The sequence below is a fragment of the Pleurodeles waltl genome, chromosome 9, assembly GCF_031143425.1.
Source record: "Pleurodeles waltl isolate 20211129_DDA chromosome 9, aPleWal1.hap1.20221129, whole genome shotgun sequence".
Taxonomy (NCBI): domain Eukaryota; kingdom Metazoa; phylum Chordata; class Amphibia; order Caudata; family Salamandridae; genus Pleurodeles; species Pleurodeles waltl.
The window spans coordinates 339,854,645-339,878,670 of NC_090448.1; the positions used below are offsets into that span (position 1 = coordinate 339,854,645).

Sequence of the window (24,026 nt, forward strand, 5' to 3'; positions counted from 1 at the left end):
CCCCACCAAAAGCCATATTGCAGTCCTCCCAGCATAGGCAGAGTGGGATGTGTGAAAGATCTGTCTTCTCCATTTCTTCTGAAGGTTTTGGGCCTCTGTAGTTAGGAGGCGAGCGCAGATTGTTTATCTGCAAGAAGCGCATCTCATATGTGTTGTTTGTGAATCGTGCCCATCCCCCGTGAGGATGTTACACGACTTTGGGACCGTAGACATGGTAATTGAGGTGGCGTCTACAAGACTGGGACTGTTGCGAGCCCAGCATAGTCAGAATGTAAGACAGTGAGGGTGACTGCAATATTTGAACTAACCCAACCACCCAATTCTCGGTCCAGCATCTTTCAGATGTTCGACCAAATTTTACAACAAACTTTAACAGCATGAGCAACAACAAACTTTTGCCTTCACGCTTGCGGGGGCCCTGCATAGCCAGTACTACTAACATCCTATGCATTTCTGATTGCGTTGTGGTGGAAAGTAGTAGGAGGACCAACTGGGCCCAGAACCTTGTGCCAGAAGAAAGTGTTAGGGCCATGTCTAGGACCCTTATGGGTATGCAGCAATTATGGGAACAAATTCCCACTAGTGGTTTCTAGATTTCTGATTGTCTTTAGCAGTTAAGCCACGAATATTGTGTTGGCTCAGTAGAGTTGCATTTTCAGTTGCTATATTTAGCAAGTTAGCATATCAACAGCAAGGTATCACCTTTATCTCGGGCTGAAAGTGGGGACTAAGTCAATCCTTAACTGAAAGGATTTCATCCCAGCTCCATCCTTCGGATTGCAATTAGTGATTAGCTGTGTACCAATCAGCAAAGTTAACAAAAATCTTAATGATAAACTAGATATTGCACATGACCGCAACCAGGATCTTTTACCTGTTGCTGTAGCAAATACTACCAACTTGGATTTTGATGTGAAGAAGCATAATATGAGCTGGTCAAAGTTGCTGCATTTTTCATCTAGTATGAAGATTTTTGGGGAGTAAGGAAATTAAGACTGTTGTCTACACATAGGAATGAGTCAAAGCTAAGCCTGTTGAATCATGGTGAGTCACTCTTTTGAATTCACTGCAATGTAACAGAAACTATCTGGGTGCGAGAGATCATATTTGTCATATGTATTAAAGTGCGTTGTAACGCATGCACCACTGCACTGGATAACAGTTAGTTGTGATGGCACAGAGCAGTTTGATAAATCCTACCAGACCCTTATTGATGCCAGGAACGCACTCTTCTCTCGACCCCTGGTTCTCTGATGAAGTCAAAAACCTAGGCGAGGCGAGGTTACAGAAGGCCATATAAGGTCAACACTAGTGTATGTCCATAGAACCAAATCAATGCTCTGCTGTTCAGCACCATTATCTAAACTCTTGGTAAAATGCTGGAACATTCCCAGGAACGATTCACTCCTTGACCGTGCCCAGGATCCAATTTGTGTATATTTCCCCACAATGTCCAACAAAACAACTTGTCTAAATGACATATTAATTACGTTTTTAAAGTCGGACCTGTATTGGCGATTGTGCCATTCATGGTAAACATTCTGCAATTTATACTTAGGAAAGAGACAAAAGGCCAGAACCCACCCCCCACCATGTTATCAGCCATTTACTCGGGTCAGCCATTAGTTTTCAGCCATTTCTTGGCTTGAATGATTTTATGACTTATGGCATTGGGTCTGTGCACTTCTGTACAGACTTTTAATTTTCTTTGTAGCTGAATGAGTTATCTGGGGAGGGTTGTCCTCATCCTCTGTTTTTCCCCTCGATGGTCAGGTCTGGGTTTGTCATAATGATGCCACCTTTCTGTGGGAACTTTAGTGTGTTTGACGTGGACAGTTCTATAAATGCAAGTTGGAGCTTGACTATGGCTCGGCTATATGATATAAAGATTCAATTCCCATCTTAATTTCCTTTGGGTATCATTGGTGATTTTACGATGGCAAAAGAGGTCTGGAGCACGCCCCTACAAGTCCAGCGGTGTTCAGTAGACTGCGCTGGCATCTACAAGAAGGGCGAAAGGAAGCCTAAATGCAAATCATTTAGGATCGAGTGAGATAAATTAGAGGAGGTCCAACCAGGGAATGTGGCCCAGGAACAGCTGGGAGCAGGTGGTGTTGCCTGAAGTAGCTGTCAAGGTATACGAACACAGGATAGGATAATGGCAGCAGTTGAACTAATTTAGGCGTGTGTGTTTGCACGTCTCCATTATGCAGCTCTATAGGGTGGTGACTTCTGTGATGCAATGCATGAATGTCTCCTTTTACTCCTACCCCCACTTGCTGCACTCCCAACTTGTCAGATTTTTCTGCTCCTCGAATGAGCACAGGCTGTTTTGTCATGCGAGTACAGGCATCGCAGTCAATTTAGTGTGCTTCAGTGCATACATGTGACCATCACACATAAGGCTGATACACAACTAATGTCACTCTACTACTGTGAGGAGAAGCATCGTCCAGCACAGGTGTGGATGAAGTATCTGTAAATTGGTTCTGGGCTAGATGAACTGGAGGAAACGGAAGGTAAAGGCAATGCAATAAAAACATCATATGAGAGGTTAGACACGTGGAAGAAGAAATGCACATCTTCCACAAAAAGGTTTCTACGAGATCAGTGTATTTGAGAGATCAAGTGTCATAATGGAATGGGTCGTATGTTTTTGGTTTCCAAAGTTACATTAATGTCTTAGGTTAAATTGTCAAGGAGCTACGCTGCTAAATAATTTCTTGCTTTACTGTGCTGTAATTCTATTGATTGTGTATGATTTTGATCTTCTGCTTTTGTTTTCCCTTCCGTCATGATGATCATGTGGTGTATTTCCACTTTTTGCCCCTGCTAGTTAGCTGTGGTTCTGACATTGATTCCACCAGTCTGCCATCTGGTTCCACTTCCAGAACCTTACTGTGTTTAAGGTGGGTAATTTAATTTGCGTGAGTTGGACCTGGACTGTGACTGGTTGTGTAGAATAAAGACTTACTGCCCACCTCAGCGTTCTTGCGGTGATAATGTACTGACTCACTTTAATCTCTTTCGTAAATAGGTCTCCCTCCTGAAACTTAGTTTGTGTGCCAGACAGGGATAAGCAATATAATGTAAGTTTTCAGAACAGAAGTATAGGAGACAAATGTTTTCATGTTTTATTATGGAAGCACTGAATTCTTCTCACCAGTCAGAGCTACTCCTAGCTGTCATCAGCACCGCAGCAGGAAGTAGTCAAAGGAGTTCGGTTTAAATTCACAAATGCCTTCAAGATGTGTACCCTGCTGGGGTAGAGTATTTAAAAAATACAGATTGAGAATTTGAAATACATTTTCAGAGTGTTTACTGAAGTCAAAGCTTTTGCCCTTGTTTGGCAATGCTATCGGTTACGTATACTTCTAGCAGCATACCAGTATTTAAGCACATTTAATCTAAAAGACGAACGTTGCAGCGGTCTTAATACCGCAGAGTTATGTTCATGTTGATTACTACCAACAAGCATTGATACTGTCCGTAATTTAAAGCTTTTAAGTTTATTGTTCCAAGGTTAACATCTAAAAGTACGTTTTTATAAAGAAGTGATAGGGCAATTAGTGAGTTAATTGGCAGAGTACGACAATTCTTTTGGCTTACATCCTGTTACCAACAAGACCAATATCTGTCCAAAGTTGAAAACACAATAAAACAAGCCCATGTCGCTGCCCTCTGCGCAGAGAAGGTCGTTTTCTACACACTTCAAAGGGTGGGAATGTTTAAAATAATTCATTTCCTTAATTCATTTTTCTGCCTACATTTACATAATTTATGCACAAGTGATCAGTATAACAAAATTCTGTGCCTGTTTATCCAGCACTGAGTCTCGTTTCTGATGAGTTTAATAATACTAAAAATGTGCCTTGATATTTCTGGGGGCAGATTAAAGCCTCCACGTTTCTCGGGTAAAAGTAGTTATACATCTCTATTAAAACAGTCTTTCTTTATTATATTAACAAATACTACTAATTAAATGGGTGATCATAATAAGTATTATCCTGCTGAGACACAGTTGCAAGTTAATAAAATATTAGTTATTAAAATATTTTTGGTGTGAGGGGTAGAAATGCATGCAATGACACTTCTTTACTAAATAGGTTTTTTTTAAGCTTTCTTGTTTGTGATCATACAGACGCAAGGTACTGCAGCTAAAGCCCCCATTTACAAAGAGTTCTTAAATACAAAAATAATGCCCTGCATAGGCACTTACATTTCTGTGTGTGATCTCTTCTATATACTAAATTTCTGCTGAGACACATGGGGTGCAACTCCCAGTTAGAATGGTACCGCTAATATGCTGAACAGAACACATTTTACTTGATCCAAGTCATAATCCTGACGGAAATATAACCATGCATTGTGGTGAACCCATTTCACCAACAACTGAAAAATGTATGGTAAATAAATTGGTGCGTTTTTACCCCCACACTTCCTTACTGCAGCCCTCTAAAGGAGGCGAAATCTTGGTTAGGTGATGCAACACTAGCACTAGTCTGACATTATCACGGGCAGACTATCACAGAGATATCAAGTTCTCATGTTCAATGAATCTAATTTTGCTGGGTATGTGTTAGTATTGTATACCAGGTGAGTGCTAAGCCTGTGAAATGTGAAATTCTACAACCTGAACGGATACACATCACACTTCTTACTTAAATGCCCTGTAAGGCTCCACTGCTGTTATAAAACCCAATGACAAAAGGGTAATGTTCTTACATTTCTGTGATTTCAACCAAGTGGACCAAGCATAATGGGACTTGTAGTTTTAGCGTTTGTGTTATAAGTATTGGCTTACATGTTTCAGCATGGTTAGGACTGTCTGAAAAATTAAATGTGCATACATTTCTGATTAATGAGTGACAGTGCAACTCTGCTCAAACAATAAGGGTTACCAACTGTTAGAACAATTCTAAACATACAAACATTTTCTGAGTAAATGGTGTAGATTTAAGCATGTATTAGGATACTGCAAACATGAACCTGAACAAGGGATTAATAAGTAAAGGACCAATGCGAGCATGCTTTTGGTTCTTGGTTGGTGCAGGGCCTTAGCAAACAATTCTTCATTGTTTCATCTACCATATACACACATAAAATATAATAGTAAACTTCGTAAGAAATACAAGAATTAATATAGAAAATTAATCTAAAAATTGATTCAGAACCGAAAAATATGTATAAGCTTAATAGATTTATTAATAAAACACCATGACCATAAAGCAATCACTTTGTTTGCAATAAGCATACATATATAGGGCCTCTGAATAATTTGACCTATGATATTGTGCTGTGATAGCTATACATTTTTGAATAAAATAATCCTAAATGAAGTCAGCAAAATTCTGCTTTACTGTGGTCTTGTTTTTGAGCAAAAGAGCACTATGACCACAATCGTAATTTCCAATGCCACTCATCGAGGATTCCCATTTAGCAATAAAGGCATGCAATGGAACTATGCAAATCCTAAAGCTGACATACCACCAGTTCCGCAACTCACACTAGGTATCAGCCAAGTATGGTTCAAAGCCTCTATTCATCTTGGTGGATGTGTGTCGTGAAAAACAACTTCCTTTGACTATTTTCTAGAGTAACAGTTTTTACTACACCAACAGCCAGCTATAATCATCTTGGCTGTGTTTACAAACATCTGCTTTCCCCATAATTTTCCACATCTGCTCCCCCCAAATGTTATCTAAATGTGGGATTATAATCTACACTTTTGATACAGGTCACGGCACAGAGAGCTTGTCTGTATGTTTCTGGATGAAGCCGACCATGTAATCTGGTCCAAACAATGAGAGGTCATCAAGCGGTTATATCGGTCAAGCAGTTCAGACCACGTTAAGGTACTAGGGGCATCTATGGGGTTCTTGGGACCAGTCTTAGGAGAGATCTCAAACTATGGGTTTCTAATCTTTGAATGACTGATCTTGATGTATTCACTCTTTCACTCCATAGGCAGAAGAAGCCACTGCCTTCAGTTTATAGACCTGGATAACAGAACTTGAGGAGTCACCGCCTAGTTTACTCATGCAACTTGGGACCGCGTCAGCATTCAGGCTGAGGATGCATTGTGTAATCTTCCCTTTGTCGGGTCCAGGCTAGACTATTGTTTCTCCCAATGTACAGCTAGTCAAAACAGTTAACACTAAAAAAGGAAACGTGTCAACAAAGAAAGAGAATTTTGGTGGATGTTTAGCATTCAAGGCCATATATTTGGTTTTGCTGATATTGATTACCCAGTTCCTTTCCTGAGCAGTACACTTCAAAGTCTTTCAGCAGGTGGCACACTGACAAATCCTTTAGGGACAGCAATTCTGCAGCATCTTCATACAAGAGTATTGCATTTATTTCCTCCCTCATTTTAATAAAATCGAGAATCAAACAACCAAGGTAAATGTCACTCTCATTAATACATGAAACTAAACAACTGAAGGGGCAGAACACAGCATTGGCAAACTTCAGATGTTATAAATTCGGAGTGCACTAACCCATCTGTCCGTACCAGACCTCGGTAGTTGTCTGTTCATAAAAGCACTGCAGAGCTACTCCTAACCATTCAGGCATCCCCTGTCAGCTTAACCCGAAGCAAAAAGGAGTATGGGTAACAGAGTCAAAAGTAGACTTTAGCTCGATACACATCACATACAAAGGGATATGTTTAAGCTATCGATACTTTCAGAAAAATCACATATAATCTGGTAGCCTTCATCACAGTCCCTACATCTTATCTAAACTGAATCTGCAGGCTGCAAATTCAAATTGCAGTATTACTGAAATGCAATGGGCTTTATAAAACGTTTCTGTACTAGCTAGATACAAAGCTCTCCACATTGATATTTATAGCACCTCAAAATGTAATATCTTAAATTAGTTTGTGATTTTTTTGCACCCATCTTTCAATCGAAAGATAAAATCTCATAGTAAAACAAGAAACAAATTAAAAGGCAACAATTACATATACCTCGCTATAAAATACATCTTAGACAATAATATACACAATCAAAGAAGGATGGTCAAATAGTTGGTGTAAACTGTAATTGACAGCACTACAGTCTATAAAATGACTAACTAAAACCATATTTAAAAAAAATCATGCATGAGACTGGGCTAGTATCCATGTGCAAAGCTTCGCAGACACAAAGGCTCTTGTTATGGTTCATCCCATCCATATACTTTAAAAACTTCTACAATGCGTACACCAGACAAACAACAGATATATCAACAATGGCAGTAAGTGCCAAGTTAATTGTCACTTTGCAAATTCATTAGGCATTAAACACTGGTAATAGTAATACAAATCATAATTGTAGGAACCTGGCCTGGTGTGTGTGGGTATCTGAGGTACTTAAACCTTATACCAGGTCCAGGTACACCATATTATTGTAGTGTAGGCAGTGTCTAGAAGCCAGACTCTCTAGAGGTAGCTGTGGATGAGCAGCCAAGGCTTATCTAGGAGACATGCAAAGCTCATGCAATACCACTGCAGTCATACAGCACCTACACACCTGAAAGAACCACACAGTGTTACAAAAATAAAGGTACTTTATTTTTGGTCACACAATACCACAAAGTACTAGAAGGGCAACCCTCCAATAGGAGGTAAGTAATACATTAATTATATACACCAGTAAACAGTAATAGTCATATAAAAGGTTAGAAAACTGTGGAGTTGCACATAAAACAATAGTGACCGTAGGGGGAGCCCAAAGCATATACTAAAATAATGGAATGCGAACACAGGACCCCCACCTAGGTAAGTGGAATGTGTAGAAGGGAGCTTGGAGTACCGGAAAACCACAGAGGTAAGTAACACAGTACCCTCCCTGCCCCCCTCCCCCAGCGACCAGGAAAGCAGGAGTAAATCTCTGGAATTTCCCCAAACCACCCAAAAGGAAGGAAAAGAAGACACCCAGACAAGACTGCAAGCAACCAGTGGTGGATTCCTGGAGAGGAAGACGTGTGGAGAGAGGGGACCAAATCCAAGAGTCACAGTGGAGTCCAGGAGGAGTAGGAGCTACTACCCACCCAGCTGCAGGAGTTAGTCGATGGTGATGAGAAGAAGGTCAGCACTGCACCCCTGGAGCCGGAGAAGAGTTCCTGATGGATGCAGAAGATGCCCCACGCTGGAAGGAAGATTGCAGACCAGTGTTGGTGCAGGGATTCCACCAACAAGCCTTGGCAAAGGCAAATATTGTGTATGGCGGAAAGTGGTGTTGCCGCAGACTAGCAAGTCCCAGGAGGACTCAACTCAGGAGGGGGAGTCAGAGGGGATCCTCAGCGACACTAAGAGCCCACAGGAGCAGAGGCAGCAACCACAGGAGTCCAACAGGACTGGGACACAGAAGCTGCAGAAGGAGCTTACGCAGCAAACAGAAGGGTCCCACACCGCAAGAGAACTACGCAGAGGGCTGCGTGTCGCAGGAAGGAGTGCTGAGAGCTGCAGCTGCACGTAGCCTGAAGTTCCCTTGGAGGAGATGCAAACAAGTCTTGGCAGCTGCAAGAGACGCGGTGCACAGGGGTACTGTCCTGCGTGGGAAGGCGAGGGCAAGTTGGACAGCTGGCAGAGAGGACCAAGAGGACTGCTCCGGAGCACCACCCAGGATGCAGGATCCACGGAGCTCAAGATGAGATCCACGCAGCCGGTCGTCGTTGCAGTAGGTGCCTACGGATGCAGGGGAGTGACTCCTTCACTCCAAGGGAGACTCCTTCCTCCTTCTCGTGCAGACTGAAGACTTGCCACCCTCAGAGGATGCACAGCCGGGGAAATGTTGCAGAAGCTGGAAGGCGCTGTGGAAACAATGGTGCAAGAAGAGCCTTCGTCGTGGACGCATACTGTCGGTTCCTGGAGGGTCCTGTCCTGGTTACAGTGGCTAGAAGTCAAAATGGAGGTTGCAGAGGAGTCGTGCTGGAATCTTGCAAGCCACATCTGAGGACCCACCAAAGAGAAAGAGACCCTAAATAGCCCTGAAAGGGCGGTTGGTCACCTAGCCAGATGACCACCTATCAGGAGGGGGCTCTGACGTCACCTGCTTGGTCTGGCCACTCAGAATCTCCCAGAAGTCCCTGCCAACCTTGGATTCAAGATGGCAGAACCCAGGGAGACTCTGGAGGAGCTCTGCGCACCACCCTGGGGTGGTGATGGACAAGGGAGTGGTCACTCCCCTTTCCATTGTCCTGTTTCACACCAGAGCAGAGACTGGGGGTCCCTGAACTAGTGTAGACTGGTTTATGCACCAATTGTGCCCTTCAAATCATACCAGTGGCTTGAGGAGGCTACCTCTCCCAAGCCAGCCACACCTATTTCCAAAGGGAGAGGGTGTTACATCCCTCTCCCAAAGGAAATCCTTTGTTCTGCATTCCTGAGATTGATCAGATCAAGTAGCAGGAGGGCAGAAACCTGTCTAAGGGCTGGCAGCAGCTTGGGCTGCCTGGAAAACCCCAGAAGACCGGTGGTAGCAATGCTGTCCTCCAAGGAGCCCCCAGAGTGCACGGAATCATACTTCCAATACTGGCAACAGTACTGGGGTATGATTCCGACATGTTTGATACCAAACATGCCAGGGTTCAGAGTTACCATTATGTAGCTGGACATAGGTAGTGACATATATCCAGTACACGCTTAAAATGGCGTCCCTGCATTCACAAAGTATATGAAAATGGCACTGGAGTTTGTGGGGGCACCCCTGCTAGTGCAGAGTGCCCTCACACACCGGTACTTGCACACTACCCTCTGGGCTAGGTGGGCCTGCCATTGGGGTGACTTATAGTGATATGGTGCAGTGACCTATGGTGAAAAAGGGTGCATGCACCCTTTGAATCAGACTACAATGGCACACCTGCATAACACTTTGCCTGGGCTCCCCATGGGTGGCATAATACATGGAGCAGCCCATGGGGATCCCCTGGTACCCCAATGCCCTGGATTTCTGTGTACCATATACCAGGGACTTACATGGGGGCACCAGTAAGTCAAATGTGGGGAGAAAAAGGTACAGTTAACAAGTTTTAAGTGAGAGAGCGTAACCACTGGGTTCCTGGTTAGCAGGATTCCAGTGGACACAGTCAAACACACTGACAACAGGCAGAAAAGGGGGGTAACCATGCCAAGAAAGAGGGTACTTTCCTACAATAATGCTAAATAATAATAAAACCACATGCTTTGAGGCTGGGCCAATAGCCCTGTGCAAAACATCGCATATACAAAATTCTCATTCTGTGCTATCCCATTCGAGTGCTTTAAGGGCTCTACTGGGGACTCTACATAGTCAATAAACTTTGATAATAATACAAGAATGAGAAAATGAAAACTTCATATTTTGAGGCCCTGTGCAAAAAACATTGCAGCTAAGAATACTTTTTCTAAGCCTTCTCTTCCAAGTGCTTTAAGGGCTCTGCAACGGGTAGACCAGGCAGCAGACAAATATTTGGAAATGGCACTTACTATCACTGTAGGCACTGGCGCGGTCATATAGAGACATATCTTTACAGTTTGGGATAATCCATTTCTTACTGGGAATCATATATTTGGGACAAAAAACAGAAAATGTTCAATTGATTCCTCTCCAAATTGACACAGTTTGCATTTCTTATCTGCTAGACTATGCGCTTTTCTTGCCAAAATCTCCACGACTTAAGTATTTCCAGCCTGTAATTTGTTTGTGATTGTTTGATCAGATCTCTAATTACCCCCAAGATCCCTCAATAGCCTGTTCTTTGCTTCTCTGCAAGATCTATTGTACCACCTATCATTTTGCTTATTTCTCGTTTTACCTGAGAACTCTTTAACAAATATCTCTTTCAGGCAATCAAATAAATTTGAGTGCTCAACCAATATCCTTCCCTCATCCTGCCCGATCTGGGGCATGACTTCCATTTGGTTTGCCAATGATCTATATATGGTTGCAGTGGCACAAGGGGAGGAGTTGACCATTTCCCACTTAACCTTCCGTCTGTTGTTTATCAAAGTGAGATTTCGATCAAAATCCCTTGAAACAGGGATCCCATTTACAGGTAACAAACTCCTAGTAGTGAGTATCAGTGGATCATGGTCACTTTCCTTGTGCTCCACTACCATGTCTTCTATATGACCTCGTAGGCATATATCTAATAGAAAGTAGTCAATATGACTCCTACATATCCATCGTCTAAATGTGGGAACCTGAGAGAGAACACAAATTGCATGCTTGAAGGCCGTGGGCAAGCATAATATTAACAATCGGAGTTGCAGTCCAAGTCAGACTATGTCCTTTACTCTTCTGTAACTGTGGGATGCCCCATAAGCTGTCCTCTTCCCAATAGAGCTCCTGCGCCAATCAGTAAGGCTCAAATGTAGAATTAAAATCCCCAGCAATCAAGATATATTGGACACTGTTTCTGCTGGCTAACATATTGTCCAAAACATTTAAGACCTCAGCTTCTTCCTACCCTCCTATTGTAGATGTTTATCAGTATTAGTGGTTGCTCTTTATGAGTGAATAGAACTAAGCCCTGTAAGTCAGCACAGCCCATTTCTAATTCTCTCACCTAGCACTTAAGGGAGGCGCTAATCCAAATTAGTAGACCACCCCACCCCCCAAGGGTCTACTCGAAGACAACCTGTTCGCCGGGACCAGTAGCTCTTGAACCCTGGTCTCTACTTGTGCTCTGTAGCCCATGTTTCCTGGAATATGCAAATCTTGTGCTCATCAATAAAACACCCGTAATCTAGGATGGACATTTTGGCTTCTAGCCTGCTGTCCAGCTGATGAGTTTAGCTGGTTTCCCGGACATTGCTTGTAATTGTACCAGTGGTAAACCCACTGGATTCAAATTATGAGGCTGCTCAGCCACAGGGCAAGCATCACCAGAGTTAGATGCGTCAAGTGCATCAAAAACTGCCTCTGACCCCTCCCCCCGAATAGCCTGATGGCCCCTGTTTGGCCCCATGTTTGAGTCAGTCCACATCGGACAATGTGGATGGAATCCGTTTATACACAGTCTTTTGGGGAGGGGTATTGGGGGTGGGTTTATGTGGGGGGAGGGTTCACCAGTCTGGACACAAGTACTAACAGAGCCTCATAAACCAGTTTTCCCCACTTAATAAAAGAGAAGCCTGTGCGGGGATAGAAAGTTGCGAGTCTGCACAAAAAAGCCCCCTAGACAGTGGACCAATTTGGCAAAAATTTGAGAAGAATTTGATTAACTATGACAGGAGAATTAAAATTTACAACAATACAGTCCCCTTCACAGAACTTCTTCGACAAACCCAACCAAGCCACCTTCCTCACCATTAATATTGAGGATACTTTTGAAAATGGAAAGTTAGCATTAACATGTAACCACTGGATGAACTTGTTTTTCAGTACTCTGCTAATATACCTAGTTTACAGACAAACACTCCAGAAACTTACAATTACTGCTACAAGTGTGCTGGCCTCCGGAAGAGGATGTAGAATCTTGTGATGTTTGTCGCTATTTCCTGCCACCTTCTGGATGCTTGCTACCTGGTGATTATTAGTTGCCTGGTTATCTCTAGCCACAAGGTTGTCACCACTTTCTCCCTTGTTATTGGTGGCTGCATTATCAACATGGCATTCCTCCAATACTTGACTAGGGTGTCCAACCAAACCCTTACTCAGTGTCAGTTCAGCAGCTGCTTTATTGCAGGCAAGATTACAGTATGATTCTAAATGTAATGAGGTCTCCTCTTGGCATGGAAGGGCCCCATCCTGTATTCCAGTTAATCTCGGATTTCTCTCACACTGGAGCTGTAGGGAGGAGGACGTGGGCAGTGAATCATTGGTATTAAATAGTTGAACAACCTCCCCCAATTTCTTTTCAATTATTGTTAATCGATTCTCAATAGGACGCAGTCTTTTGGCTAGCTCTTCCACAATACACTCCATTATTAGGGTAACTTGGTCGACAGGACCCCCCTGGGCCCTTACAACCATTTACATTTTAGATCCAGAACTGGGGAAACAGACAGTACGTGCACATGTGTTCTTAAGGGGATTTTCGCCTCACTTTCTTTTTCCTTTAATGGCTGGAATCTCTGTTCTTCCATCCAAAATGCCAGATGGAGCGAACAGGGGCTCATCTGTCGTTAGGTCAAACAAGCAGGTGGCCGAATTCTCCCAACGACCATCTTGCGTAACTCCGATTAGCCCTTGAATCTAATTGGGGTGATAGAACTGACAGAGGTGACAAGGCAGAGATAGCCAGGGGAGCTGGAATGGACAGTCCTCATTCAGCAGATTCAATCTTCTTTTCTATGGCTCCAACCGCCTTTTGTGAAAAGCCATCTAATGTACTCTTACCCTTAAAACTATCCCGTAATGTTGCTGTCTGCTGTTTGCCCATCTTTTCCATAGTTCCGTAGGTGGTGCAACCAACTGAAACCTTGGCCCTTATAAGGCCACTGAAAAACTACAACTGGAGTCTGCAGACCAAATTGTCAAGGTGAAGTGCCACTCACTGTAGATGAAGAGAAAAAAAAAGTGCAAGAACATGTTGGGGGGTGGCCCAGCCCAGCCCAATCCAGCCGATGATGGGTGAAGACGGGCCCGGTCTTGGCCAGGGCGCGTCCCACACAGTGAGCAATGCTGCCTCCTTTGAAACGCCCGATGGCACGAACAACGGCTGCTCATGCTGCAAGAGGTGCTGGGGGCTGTGATACTCCGGTACCTCCCCCCTCCCTTCTCCCACTGTCCCTTCTCCCACTGTCCCTTCTCCCACTGTCCCTTCTCCCACTGTCCCCTCCCTCACACCCCCCCCCCTTTGGGCTGTCAGGTGCAAACTATTTATTTTGGAGTTTCATGTAGCGCTGGCTATGCCCAAGGGTATCAGAGTACTTTACATGTTTTGAGAAAATGTTTTACAAGTACAACATGATGAAAGTCAGGCACGCTAAAAACTGTCAAAAAAAGAGTCAGATAGAAAAATATTCTAGTCTACAGTAATGATACAGTAATAATATATAACAATCAAGCAACTGTATAATATGGATGGAGACAGAATGCATAGTCACTTTGTCAGGGGACCTCCAGACAGAAATGGTCAAAGAAGGTTGGATCTGTGGGGGGCCTAAATCAAATTGTGATCTTGTTTAAGTAGTTGTTGAGTAGTACAGGTTTGAGGTCCGGTTTGAAGCACGAGAAGGAGGGGTTGTGGCATAGGTCCTTAGGGAGTGAGTTCTGAATCTTTGGGGTATTTCCAGAGAAGGAATGTGCCGGCAAAGATTTTTTTTTTATGTATTGGGGGGATAAGAAAGAGAGAGAGTTGGAGCTCCTGAGATCTCAACCTTTTAGTGCTCTTAATAGTTTAGGTTCTAGATATTTGGGTAATTGGGTATATTTTATTTCTGTATGTAGGGCTTCGTGGGTGATACAAGCTGTCTTGTAGATGCATTTTCCTTCAATGGGCAGCCAAGTGAGACTTTTAAGGGCTGGTGAAATGTGGTCAAACCATTTAATTCCTGTGACGAGCCTTGCTGCCGCATTTAGAATTGTTCATAGGGGCACAAGGTGGCTTTTAGGGGTCCTTGTCAGGATGACATTGCCACAGTCAAGTTTTGTGAGGACTAGGAATTGTACTACTGTCTTAAGATCATCAGGTGGAATAAACGGTTCTTTAGATGTTTTAGTGTTTGAAGTGCTCCTTTGGCTCTACTCTTGATGTGCTCCTTCACTGACAAGTTTATGTTGGGGGTTCAGCTTAAGGTGGTTGGTGTTAAGCCAATTTGTATCTTAATTAGTGTAGCATTAAGATCGCGTATGTCTCTGAGTGATTTTATTCTGTAGTAGAGTTGGTGTCATCAGCATATAGGTGATTTTTGATCCCAGTTTGGTTCTGAATAACTACGAGGGGTTCCATGAAAATACTGAATAGGGTTGGTGAGAGGATGGAGCCTTGATGTATGCCTTGTGGCACTGGAGCAGGCTTCGAGAGACAGCTGTTGATTTTTATTTGTGGGAAGCGATGTTGAAGATTTTGGTCCAGAAAGGGGCAGTAATATGGTTGAGGTTTTGTACTAGGGTGGAGGGCAGAGGGGATTAGGGATGTGGGCTTCAGGTTAGCAATTATTTAGAAAATTCTCCTTCTGTCACAGGTTTGAAGTCTGTCCATTTAGCATTGTTTTTCATTTGAAGGAGGTCATTACTTGCTATATATATTTTTTTTTAAAGATCCTTTCGGACTTTGGTTAATTCTTTGGGGGGCTAGGGGGGTTTCCATGCTGACCTGTTTGTCCGCAGAGCCGCAGGTTTGGGATGTCAGAATATTGCCAAGGATCAGGCATCGCTCGATTTTGACAACTTTGTCAGCGAAGAAGCTAGATATTTCTTTGCAGCATTCATTGGTGGTTATGGTTTCCTGTTGGGAGGTAAGCGTAGTTTGTTGTTCTATTATGTTGAAGAGCTCCATTGGTCATTTCTTTGCATGGTCGAGTTGACTGTGAAAGAAAATGGCCTTTTCCCTGAAAATGTGTTTCTTGTAGGAGAACCATTCGGATCTTAAGAGTGCGATGTGTGCTAGTGAGGGGTTCTGTCTCCATAACCTTTTGGTCTAAGTTGTCTTCTTTGATTGTTAAGATCCAAGTTGAACTAGGGTCCGGTTTGGATTATTCTCAATCTTAAATTTGAGTGGTGCAACCTGGTCAAGAACATCTGTCATCAATGAGCTATAGTGAACGGTGAGGTCATCAATAGTATGAAGGAGGGGTTGCAAATCTAATAGGGCGCTGATCCTGGTTTCCAGGTCTGTTAGTGGAATATGCTTGATGTTCCAAAGCCCAGTCACAGGTTTGTTGGATGGTGCTGGAGAGGATTTGTGGTGTGTTTTGAGAATGAACAGTATTTGATGGTAGTCAGACTAGTCGAGAGGCAAGATGGAACGAAGGGAAACAAGCTCACTCCTAGTAATTATAGTGTCTAGGGTCAAGCTTTATTGTGGGTCTGTTCATTACAGAGTTGTTTGAAGTAATTGATTTCCAGTAGGTTATATAGGTTAGGGACTGAGACCTCTTCTGTGTCACTTCAGTGCAGGCTGAAACCACACAGGAGTACTTCATTTGAGTCAGTTAGTGAGAACTGAGTTATTAGGTAGATTAGTTCCTCAGTGAAGTGTGTGCAATCACCAGGAGGGTGACAGATGGTGTGGAGTTTGGTGGGTGTTGTGCCTTTGGATTTGATTTAACGCTTACTTTACTTCATATTCTTCCATTCTACATTCCCCAAGAACTCTGTCTGCAGTTCACAGTTAGGTGGTGCCTAAAACAAGGAGTCGGCTGGCTGAGGCTCTCAAGATTTTTCTGCAGCTACATCTATCTACAGGGCCATTAGCCAATGAGATGGCCCTGCTGGGGTGGAGCCATTTACAGACAAGGATAGCTCTCTTCTCTTGCAATTTATATTCTGTTTCATGGAGAGGAGCACATGGTGGTGGATAAACTAATATCCACACAGCTGCATCATCTTTCCCACCTTGCTCTGTCTTTCCCAGGCTCTTGGGGTGGAACTGAAATAAGGGGCTACAATGATTTGAGGGTTGCACTTGGATGTGCGAGGCTGGTTTCCTTTTGCTGCATTGTCTGGCACAGACCAGGAGAGGATATTGGGAATTGTTCTCAGTCTTGAGAAGACCATGTTGTTATTAATCTGCTTGTGTAGCGGAGGCTTTCAGAGTGGAAAATGAAAGATCAGGGCTCTAGATATCAGGTCGCTCACGAAGGACAGTGACTTCCATTAAGGGCTCTAGAGGAGCACGCACAGTTCGTTTTTTATCAACCTAGAATTGGTTGGGCAGGGTAGTCATGCAGTTTCTTTAGGACAGATCGGATTTGGATTTTCCCATCTCATCCTTAAGGGTTCAAATGGTAGCACCCTGTGCCTTTCCAGAACAATGATGTAGGAAATCATCCTTCCAAGATCAATGGGTGAGAGAGTGGGGCCATCCTTTGAAGATCTGTTGAAACATCTGCTGGAGGGGGCTAGAGGACTCGCAATGCAAAATAAAAAAAATGCTTGCAGGCAAATTGAAATTTCATGACTAGGTTTTATATCAAAGGTGAATTCTACTTTTCAATGTGAGCAAGAAATTATATTTCCGTCTTTGTTTGCAGATCCAAATTCATAGGCAAACCCAGGTCTACACCTCATAGATGCTGCTAAGGCAGAGGGCCTGAGCGTTGAGCTGAGTGTGAGAGTGTGAGTGAGTGTGAGAGAGTGAGTGTGAGAGTGTCTCTCTCTCTTTTTTTGGGGGCTATAATTACCTTTCACTATGAGCAGATGGTTGAGGACTGATGTCACACGAGAAAAGGCATATGCCCAGTAGGGCAGGATATATGCAGAAGAAGCATGGTGGCTTTTTGGTTGGATACTGCTGAGGTTTCCCTATCAGATATTGCATGGCAGCTACTTGGGCAATTGCATCTGATCAGTAAACTATTTGCCAGTGAAATGGACATACAGGCAATCTGGCCAAAGGCACCATGTGCCATTCTGAAGCTGTAAGTTGTTTTTCCAATGTAAGCATTAAAATACAGTTGTCAGCATACATATAAATGAGGTGGCATCTGTTAGTGCTGGGATCAGGAGGACCAGGGCAAAGTGCAAACTGATTCAGTGTAGCCTTTAAAGTAAAGGATCAGGAATAAAGATAAGGTAAGCCCTGAAAACATAAGGTCAACCTTCATTCAATTGTCTCTTCTTTACGCTCTGCCCACCCTGAATCACTGACGTGTTTTGGCCTCACCCAGGATAAGGTAAGGGACTTACAAAGATAGAAGTGAAGGTGGCATCTTCCTTTATTGGGCATTTACAGATGGGAGAAGAAGCCACAACAGAGAATATGTTTGTTTTAGTTAATACTCAGCATGGTTGGAGGAGGACTCACCTCAAAGTTAGGGACATTGACAAATATTATTGGTAGGTAATTTGGGCATTAAACACCATGGTGCTTCTACTTTTACAGGGTAAGCACTTTTTGTTCAAATGAGGACCATGATCCTTACCTCCAGAAAGCCTGGTTCATGGCATTCCTCTTCTCTGGCCGGTTCAGCTCTACATGTAGCACTTTGTCACGAGCCTGGGTCACCTTCAGAGTTTCATATGTGTGTGGCACATCTGATTTTCCTTGGTGAGAGGCCATCATACGGAAGCTGAGCGAGAAGGCTTTGGAGAAGCGAAGATCTGTAGAATAATAAGATGTCAAATTAAAGATTTGCTACCTGAATTACTTTTTGGATGTCAAAAGCCATGATGTCGCTCTTAGAACTTCCTGCAGCTTGTTCATTGACTATGTAACAGACCACATGCGTAAAGCCACAAACTTCACTGTTTGTTATCTTGGGAATGGAGAAGAGTGGTAAATACTGTCATGACATAAAAAAAGGGGGTGGATCAACTAGAAAGGAAAGAAAAAAAAAACTTTGATTTCAACCTGCAGCACATGAATACGGTTCCCAGATCAACAGGGAGGATGCAGACAGCAAGAACGATATCAGCCTCAATATGGTACATAACAGCAAGTGAAGTCAGCAAGAAATGAAGCACTGAAACTGTGAAGGATGTTGAGGAAAGTTAACAATGAAGAAGGTGATATAGTGTTGCTGGGATTTTGATAGCCAAATATCGTTAGGGAGGTTGTTAACATGGAGAGTTTGCAGGTGATAGTCTATAAAAGCATTAACAAGGATGTTAAGAGGAGAGAATTAGCTAATAGATTGGCAGGAAAGTTCTAGTGGAAGAACTGACATAAGTATGCCGAAAGTGTTGAGGGAATATTTGACTTGTGTTTGTATAAGAAAGAGTGCCATGGAGGTTGCTAGGATAGATTTGTCAGTGGATCAATCCTGTGCATTCCGCAGGGGCCAGCAAAGACCTGGAAAAGTATCACAGTCCGAGTGTTCATATAAAGTCTGGAAATAAAGTTCATGTGGAAAGCTGACAGATTTTGAAGTGGAGATCTAAGAGGGTTGTTTAGGGAGAAGGCAAGATGATTGGCAAACGGGGTATACTGGAATCTAGCAAAAGGAAGGTTCAGATGGTACTAAGCATGGAATTATAGTGACGGCATAAGGCACGTGTCTCCTAAGCACATGGTCACTTTTTCTTTTAAAATTAAGGGAAGGCTGTGGGAATTTTACATTATTATCACCAGGCTGCAGACAGCAGACCCTGATAGGAAGCAGTGCTCTAACAGATTTATGGGGCAGGATGGGGCACAGAGGTGAAGAACTAAAGAACAGAAGTATTTAACTTTAAAAGTCTTTGCAAATTCAATATTGGAGTTGTGAAATTATGTTTCTGAAAACTTTTCATTTTAATTTCCTCCCATTGAAAAGCAATCTTAATGATTAACTTTTCATTTTAGTTTTTTACCATTTCAAACTGTCACGTTTACAAGCAGCAGGCCTTCTGCTCCCAGTGGCTAGTAGACACGGACATATTTATACCTGAAGAATAGTATTTTTTTTTTTTTTTGAATGGGAGAAATGTAAAGTGAACAAAACATTGTCTATGAAACATTAAATCTTAATGCTTTTCTCCAATTTTAATTAACCTAATTACTTCTCAATGTTTTCTGAAGCATGTTTTTCACTTACAATACCTCCAATTTAAACAAAGTATTTTTCTGTTGTAAGTATGGCACCATGTCTAAAGGGCACTAGGAGCAAATGTCTGGTGTGTGTAAATGTGACACTTGGAAATGGGAGAAAATTTAAAATTATGAGTTTTATGGAATCCATATAAACAAAGTTAACTCTTTAGTTTAATTTTCTCAACACTGTGCCATATCTGTAAGTCAAATTATTAAAGTGGGAGAAATTTAAAGTGCAGAAAAATGTTCCATATTCTGAACTTTTTGCAAAACATTTTTCTGCATTTTAAATTGCTACCATTTAAAAAAAATGGCTGTTTGTTTGTGTTATACATGTAACGGTGCTACATTTGGCAAAAGGTATGTCCTGTGCCACAAATACATATGACAGTCTCAGTCCCTGAACACATATCCCATTCATGCGCACATGTTCATACATCCCCAAGGACCATGCTCTCAGTGACACACATGGCAGCCCTGTCATAGTGCCCCTAGTCAAGATAATAATGTCTTCATACATGAAGGACAGTGGTTCAAACAAGCGCAAAGAGTTGCTAAGGGGTCTAGATTTTCCCCATCGTATGCAAACTTGTATATGGGTTGGTTTGAACAAATCCATATTTGGAAGAACGATCCCCCACATCTGACGGAAAATATCTTTTTTTGGGAGAGGTATATTGATGATGTTATCATGATTTGGACTGGATCGGAACAACTAGTGGAATTTTGTAATCATTTGAATTTGAATATGTACAATATACAAATGACTTATGAATATAGTAAGGAAAATATATGTTTCCTGGATTTGAACATATTCAAAGACAACATGATACACACCAACATTTACCACAAACCAACAGCTTGCAATGCAATATTGCATGCAGAGAGTGCTCATCCTAAAACTCAGATCTCAGCTATTCCTCTTGGGGAAATGACTAGACTCAAGAGGAACTGTAGTGAGCCAAATACATGCAATATGGAATTAGACATTTTGGAAAAAAGATTCCTACAAAAGGGGATATTCCAAACAAACTATTGATGTAGCAAGAAACAAAATCAATAGGACATGTAGGACAAACTTGCTGAATAGGCATAGCACATCTCCGAAAAGGTCCCAGGGCACAATGGTGAGTTTCTGTACAGAGTATAGTCAAAATAGCCGTAATATACATCGTATTCTACAAAAACATTGGAACATATTACAAATGGACAATACACTAGCAAAAATATTACCTAAAAGACCGAGAATGAGCCACAAAAGAGGCAAAACAATTAGAAATGTAATATGTAAAAGTTATTTGCCACCTTTAAGGGAAGAAACACCAACATGGTTACCAGGCAAAATCAAGGGTTTTTACAAATGTGGTCATTGTAATATGTGTGGTTTCACAATGCATAAAACCCTGGAATTTGAGTACAATGGAAGAGGACCACATAAAATTACCACCTTTAAAAATTGTAACACTAAATTCACTGTGTATATTTTGGAATGCAAATGTGGCCAGATATACGTGGGAAGTACTATCAGGCCCTTGAAAGAACGCATTCAGGAACACATCCGTGCCCTGCGAAACAATGACACAATCTCACCAGTAGTCCAACACATGAACATCAAACATCCAGGGAGAGAAATTCTTTGATAAATACATTGGAATTTACCATACCCCTGTTAACCCTAGAGGAGGTAATAGAACATTGGAGCTAAGAAAAAATGAGGCGAAATGGATTATCAGGTTAAGAAGTATAGAAATGGGGATGAATATTGATGATGAACAATATCATTTTTTACAATAGTGTATAAATGATTGTGGATTATAAGATATGTCTTCTTATTACCAATACATCTCTTTACAGGCTGATAATACATTGGGATCAGTGGTTTGTTGTGCCTAAATGTTTAACTAATGTATACTCACATACCATGGTGATGGATGCCTCTCTTTGAGCGATATTGGATATCTCCTGTCTGTCCAATCACTTTTTATCATATATAATTTTCTATGATAATGTGCACATATTGGACTAATATGTATAGGATCTTTCTTCCAGTTCCTCCTTTCTCCTTCCTATCATTCGGAGTCTTGTTGGTTACCTTATTCTGTCCATACATTGAGGATGGTTTATTACCTACACAGAAGATTTTTCAATTTAGGTTTATTTAAATCTAAAGATCAGAGAATTTGATAAGAGCTTCACTTGTTGGCCCAATATACTTATATATATATTCCGCTTGATGATTAGTATGTATCAATTGGGTTCTCTGACAATAGGACAACAGGTCTGAGTAATATGAAAACGAACTATTCTAAGATGGCCGCCATGTTCGTGATGTTTGTAGTGGGCCCTTTTCTCTGTCTACTATAAGAATATTCTAATTGTGGGTTTGAAACTCAGGGTCGGCATTGGCTAAATTGCCGACACCAACTAGATTTAAGAAGACATCCGTGCTCTCTTCAATGCACACACCTTCGTTGGTATTGCAAAGAAGCAAAACGGGACGCGGATTGCTATTATGCAGGATACAGGTTAGTTTTGAAGGCGTTACGGCTAGCTTGTCTTGGGGGTGCCCCACTGATTTTCATTACTCATTGGCCACATAGTTATGTGGGACATTCCTGTTTTATACTATCATGGACAAAACATATTCTTTTGGATATGGTTTTCTGACTTTATTATACCTTTGATATTGATTCAGGTTTGAATATTCTCTCTCATATCATGACTTTATTTAATATCGGTGATACATTTTCTTATGTGACTTTCTATTTGTGGCCTGACATTGTTATGGCCAAGCACTCTGAACAACATATAGAGGTTAGTTTAATTTGTGACGTGATGTATCTATATGGAGTTAAATTGCACTTTGTAGGGAACCAGGTTTTATGTTATCGTGACGGTTTAGAGATTTTGCTTAGATTGGATTACGGTTCCTTTGATAAGAAGGATATGATAAATAAAGGCCATAACATGGCCTGTATCAGCTACTAATATGTGCATACATGTTCTTTTCATTTATTTGTAGGACCAACTATAAGCTGATGAACTAAAATTATACTATCAAAAAAATTAAAATCAGTTGCGTTTTTTTTGTACAATGTACAACCTTAGTGCGGACAATACCAAGGTTAGTGGGGTACTGGATTTTGAATATAGGTAACACATATGGTCTACATTTTGACAGTTGATGATTGGATCTCTTCCCCTGTTTCTCTGTCATTTAGAGATTTGAATATCATTTGGAGATACAAGTGGTAAATGGAGAGATTAAGGTACTTTCCCTTCAAAACTCTTTTTGGGGGTTACATAGGTCTCTCTTTTATACTTAAAAATAGTGACTCACCTTCACATTCATATCAAATTTCATCCCTATCACTCATACTTACTATATCATTTTATTAATCTCAAAGACTAATTTGGGATGTAGGTTCTCCATGGCACTTTTTCTATTTCCAACACACTTTTGGTGCAGGTTGACTAACTGTGATCCTTTCTTTAGTCTTTGGAGTTGTTTTTCAGATTTTGTATTTTTAAATTATTAATGTAATATTTTTGAATTATGATTTATCAGCCTTGAAGAAGTCCAATGTGTGGATGAAACACGTGTTGGCTGATGTTACATGTGGATTCGACAAAATATCATCCGGTCCTTTGACTCATAGTTTATTTCTGTGTTAGATTATGGACTTTTATTGTATCTGTTTACATTATGTCTTTTATGTTGATTGGTTGTCTACTGTAGGGGTTTAGTGTTGTATGTTATTTATTATTGTCACCAATTTTTGAAATAAATATTTTCATTATATAAAATTATGAGAACCTACATTGCTTGAGGTCAATAATATATGAATGTATATGGATTGTGGACAGTCTATCACAATTTACTAATTATATAGTCATATTTGACTTTTTGATTATCAATACTATAGAAAAAAGAAAGAAAGAAAGAAAAAGATTGTTGTGCTCCGCTAGTACATTTTGTATAGTGCCCCTAGTCAAAGTATTTTGTTCAAACCACAGTATCTGGCTCTATGGACATTAGACTTAAAATCAATTCACCTGGGCGTGGGGGCATCTGCTAACAATGCACAAGTTGCTTAGCCTTCAGTAGCTCACAATGATTTTCACTGATCAGAAGTAGCTCTCACTACAGAAAATGTTGGAGACCAATAGGAGGAGTGTGGTCACTGGCCTTCAAATGGTTGGCAAGCAATTTATAATGTTCAATAGAGTAGACTGTTGTCAGTGAACTAAAAGGGCAATGTTTGGGGGTGCACAGATGAGGTGTGATCCTTAATTGAGCTCTTAAGGAGAGTTTTCCATGAAGCAGCATCATAGTACTGGTGGTTATTAGGGGTAGATCTTGAAATATAATAAATGTATTCTCGGGGGACCACCCACCATTTATGCAGGTGGCAGAATTGGTAGTGGAGTAACAG

At 41.6% G+C, this 24,026-nt stretch overlaps 1 protein-coding gene across 2 annotated transcripts in view; it reads right to left on the reverse strand.

Moving 5' to 3' along the window:
- ECH1 (enoyl-CoA hydratase 1) overlaps positions 1 to 24,026 on the reverse strand; it is a 186,399-nt gene that overhangs the window by 125,326 nt on the left and 37,047 nt on the right. For both annotated transcript variants that reach the window (XM_069206892.1, XM_069206891.1), the window contains exon 2: positions 18,002 to 18,179. In XM_069206892.1, the coding sequence (XP_069062993.1) occupies positions 18,002 to 18,141 (140 nt within the window). In that variant the 5' untranslated portion in view covers positions 18,142 to 18,179. The remainder of the gene's footprint in view (positions 1 to 18,001; positions 18,180 to 24,026) is intronic.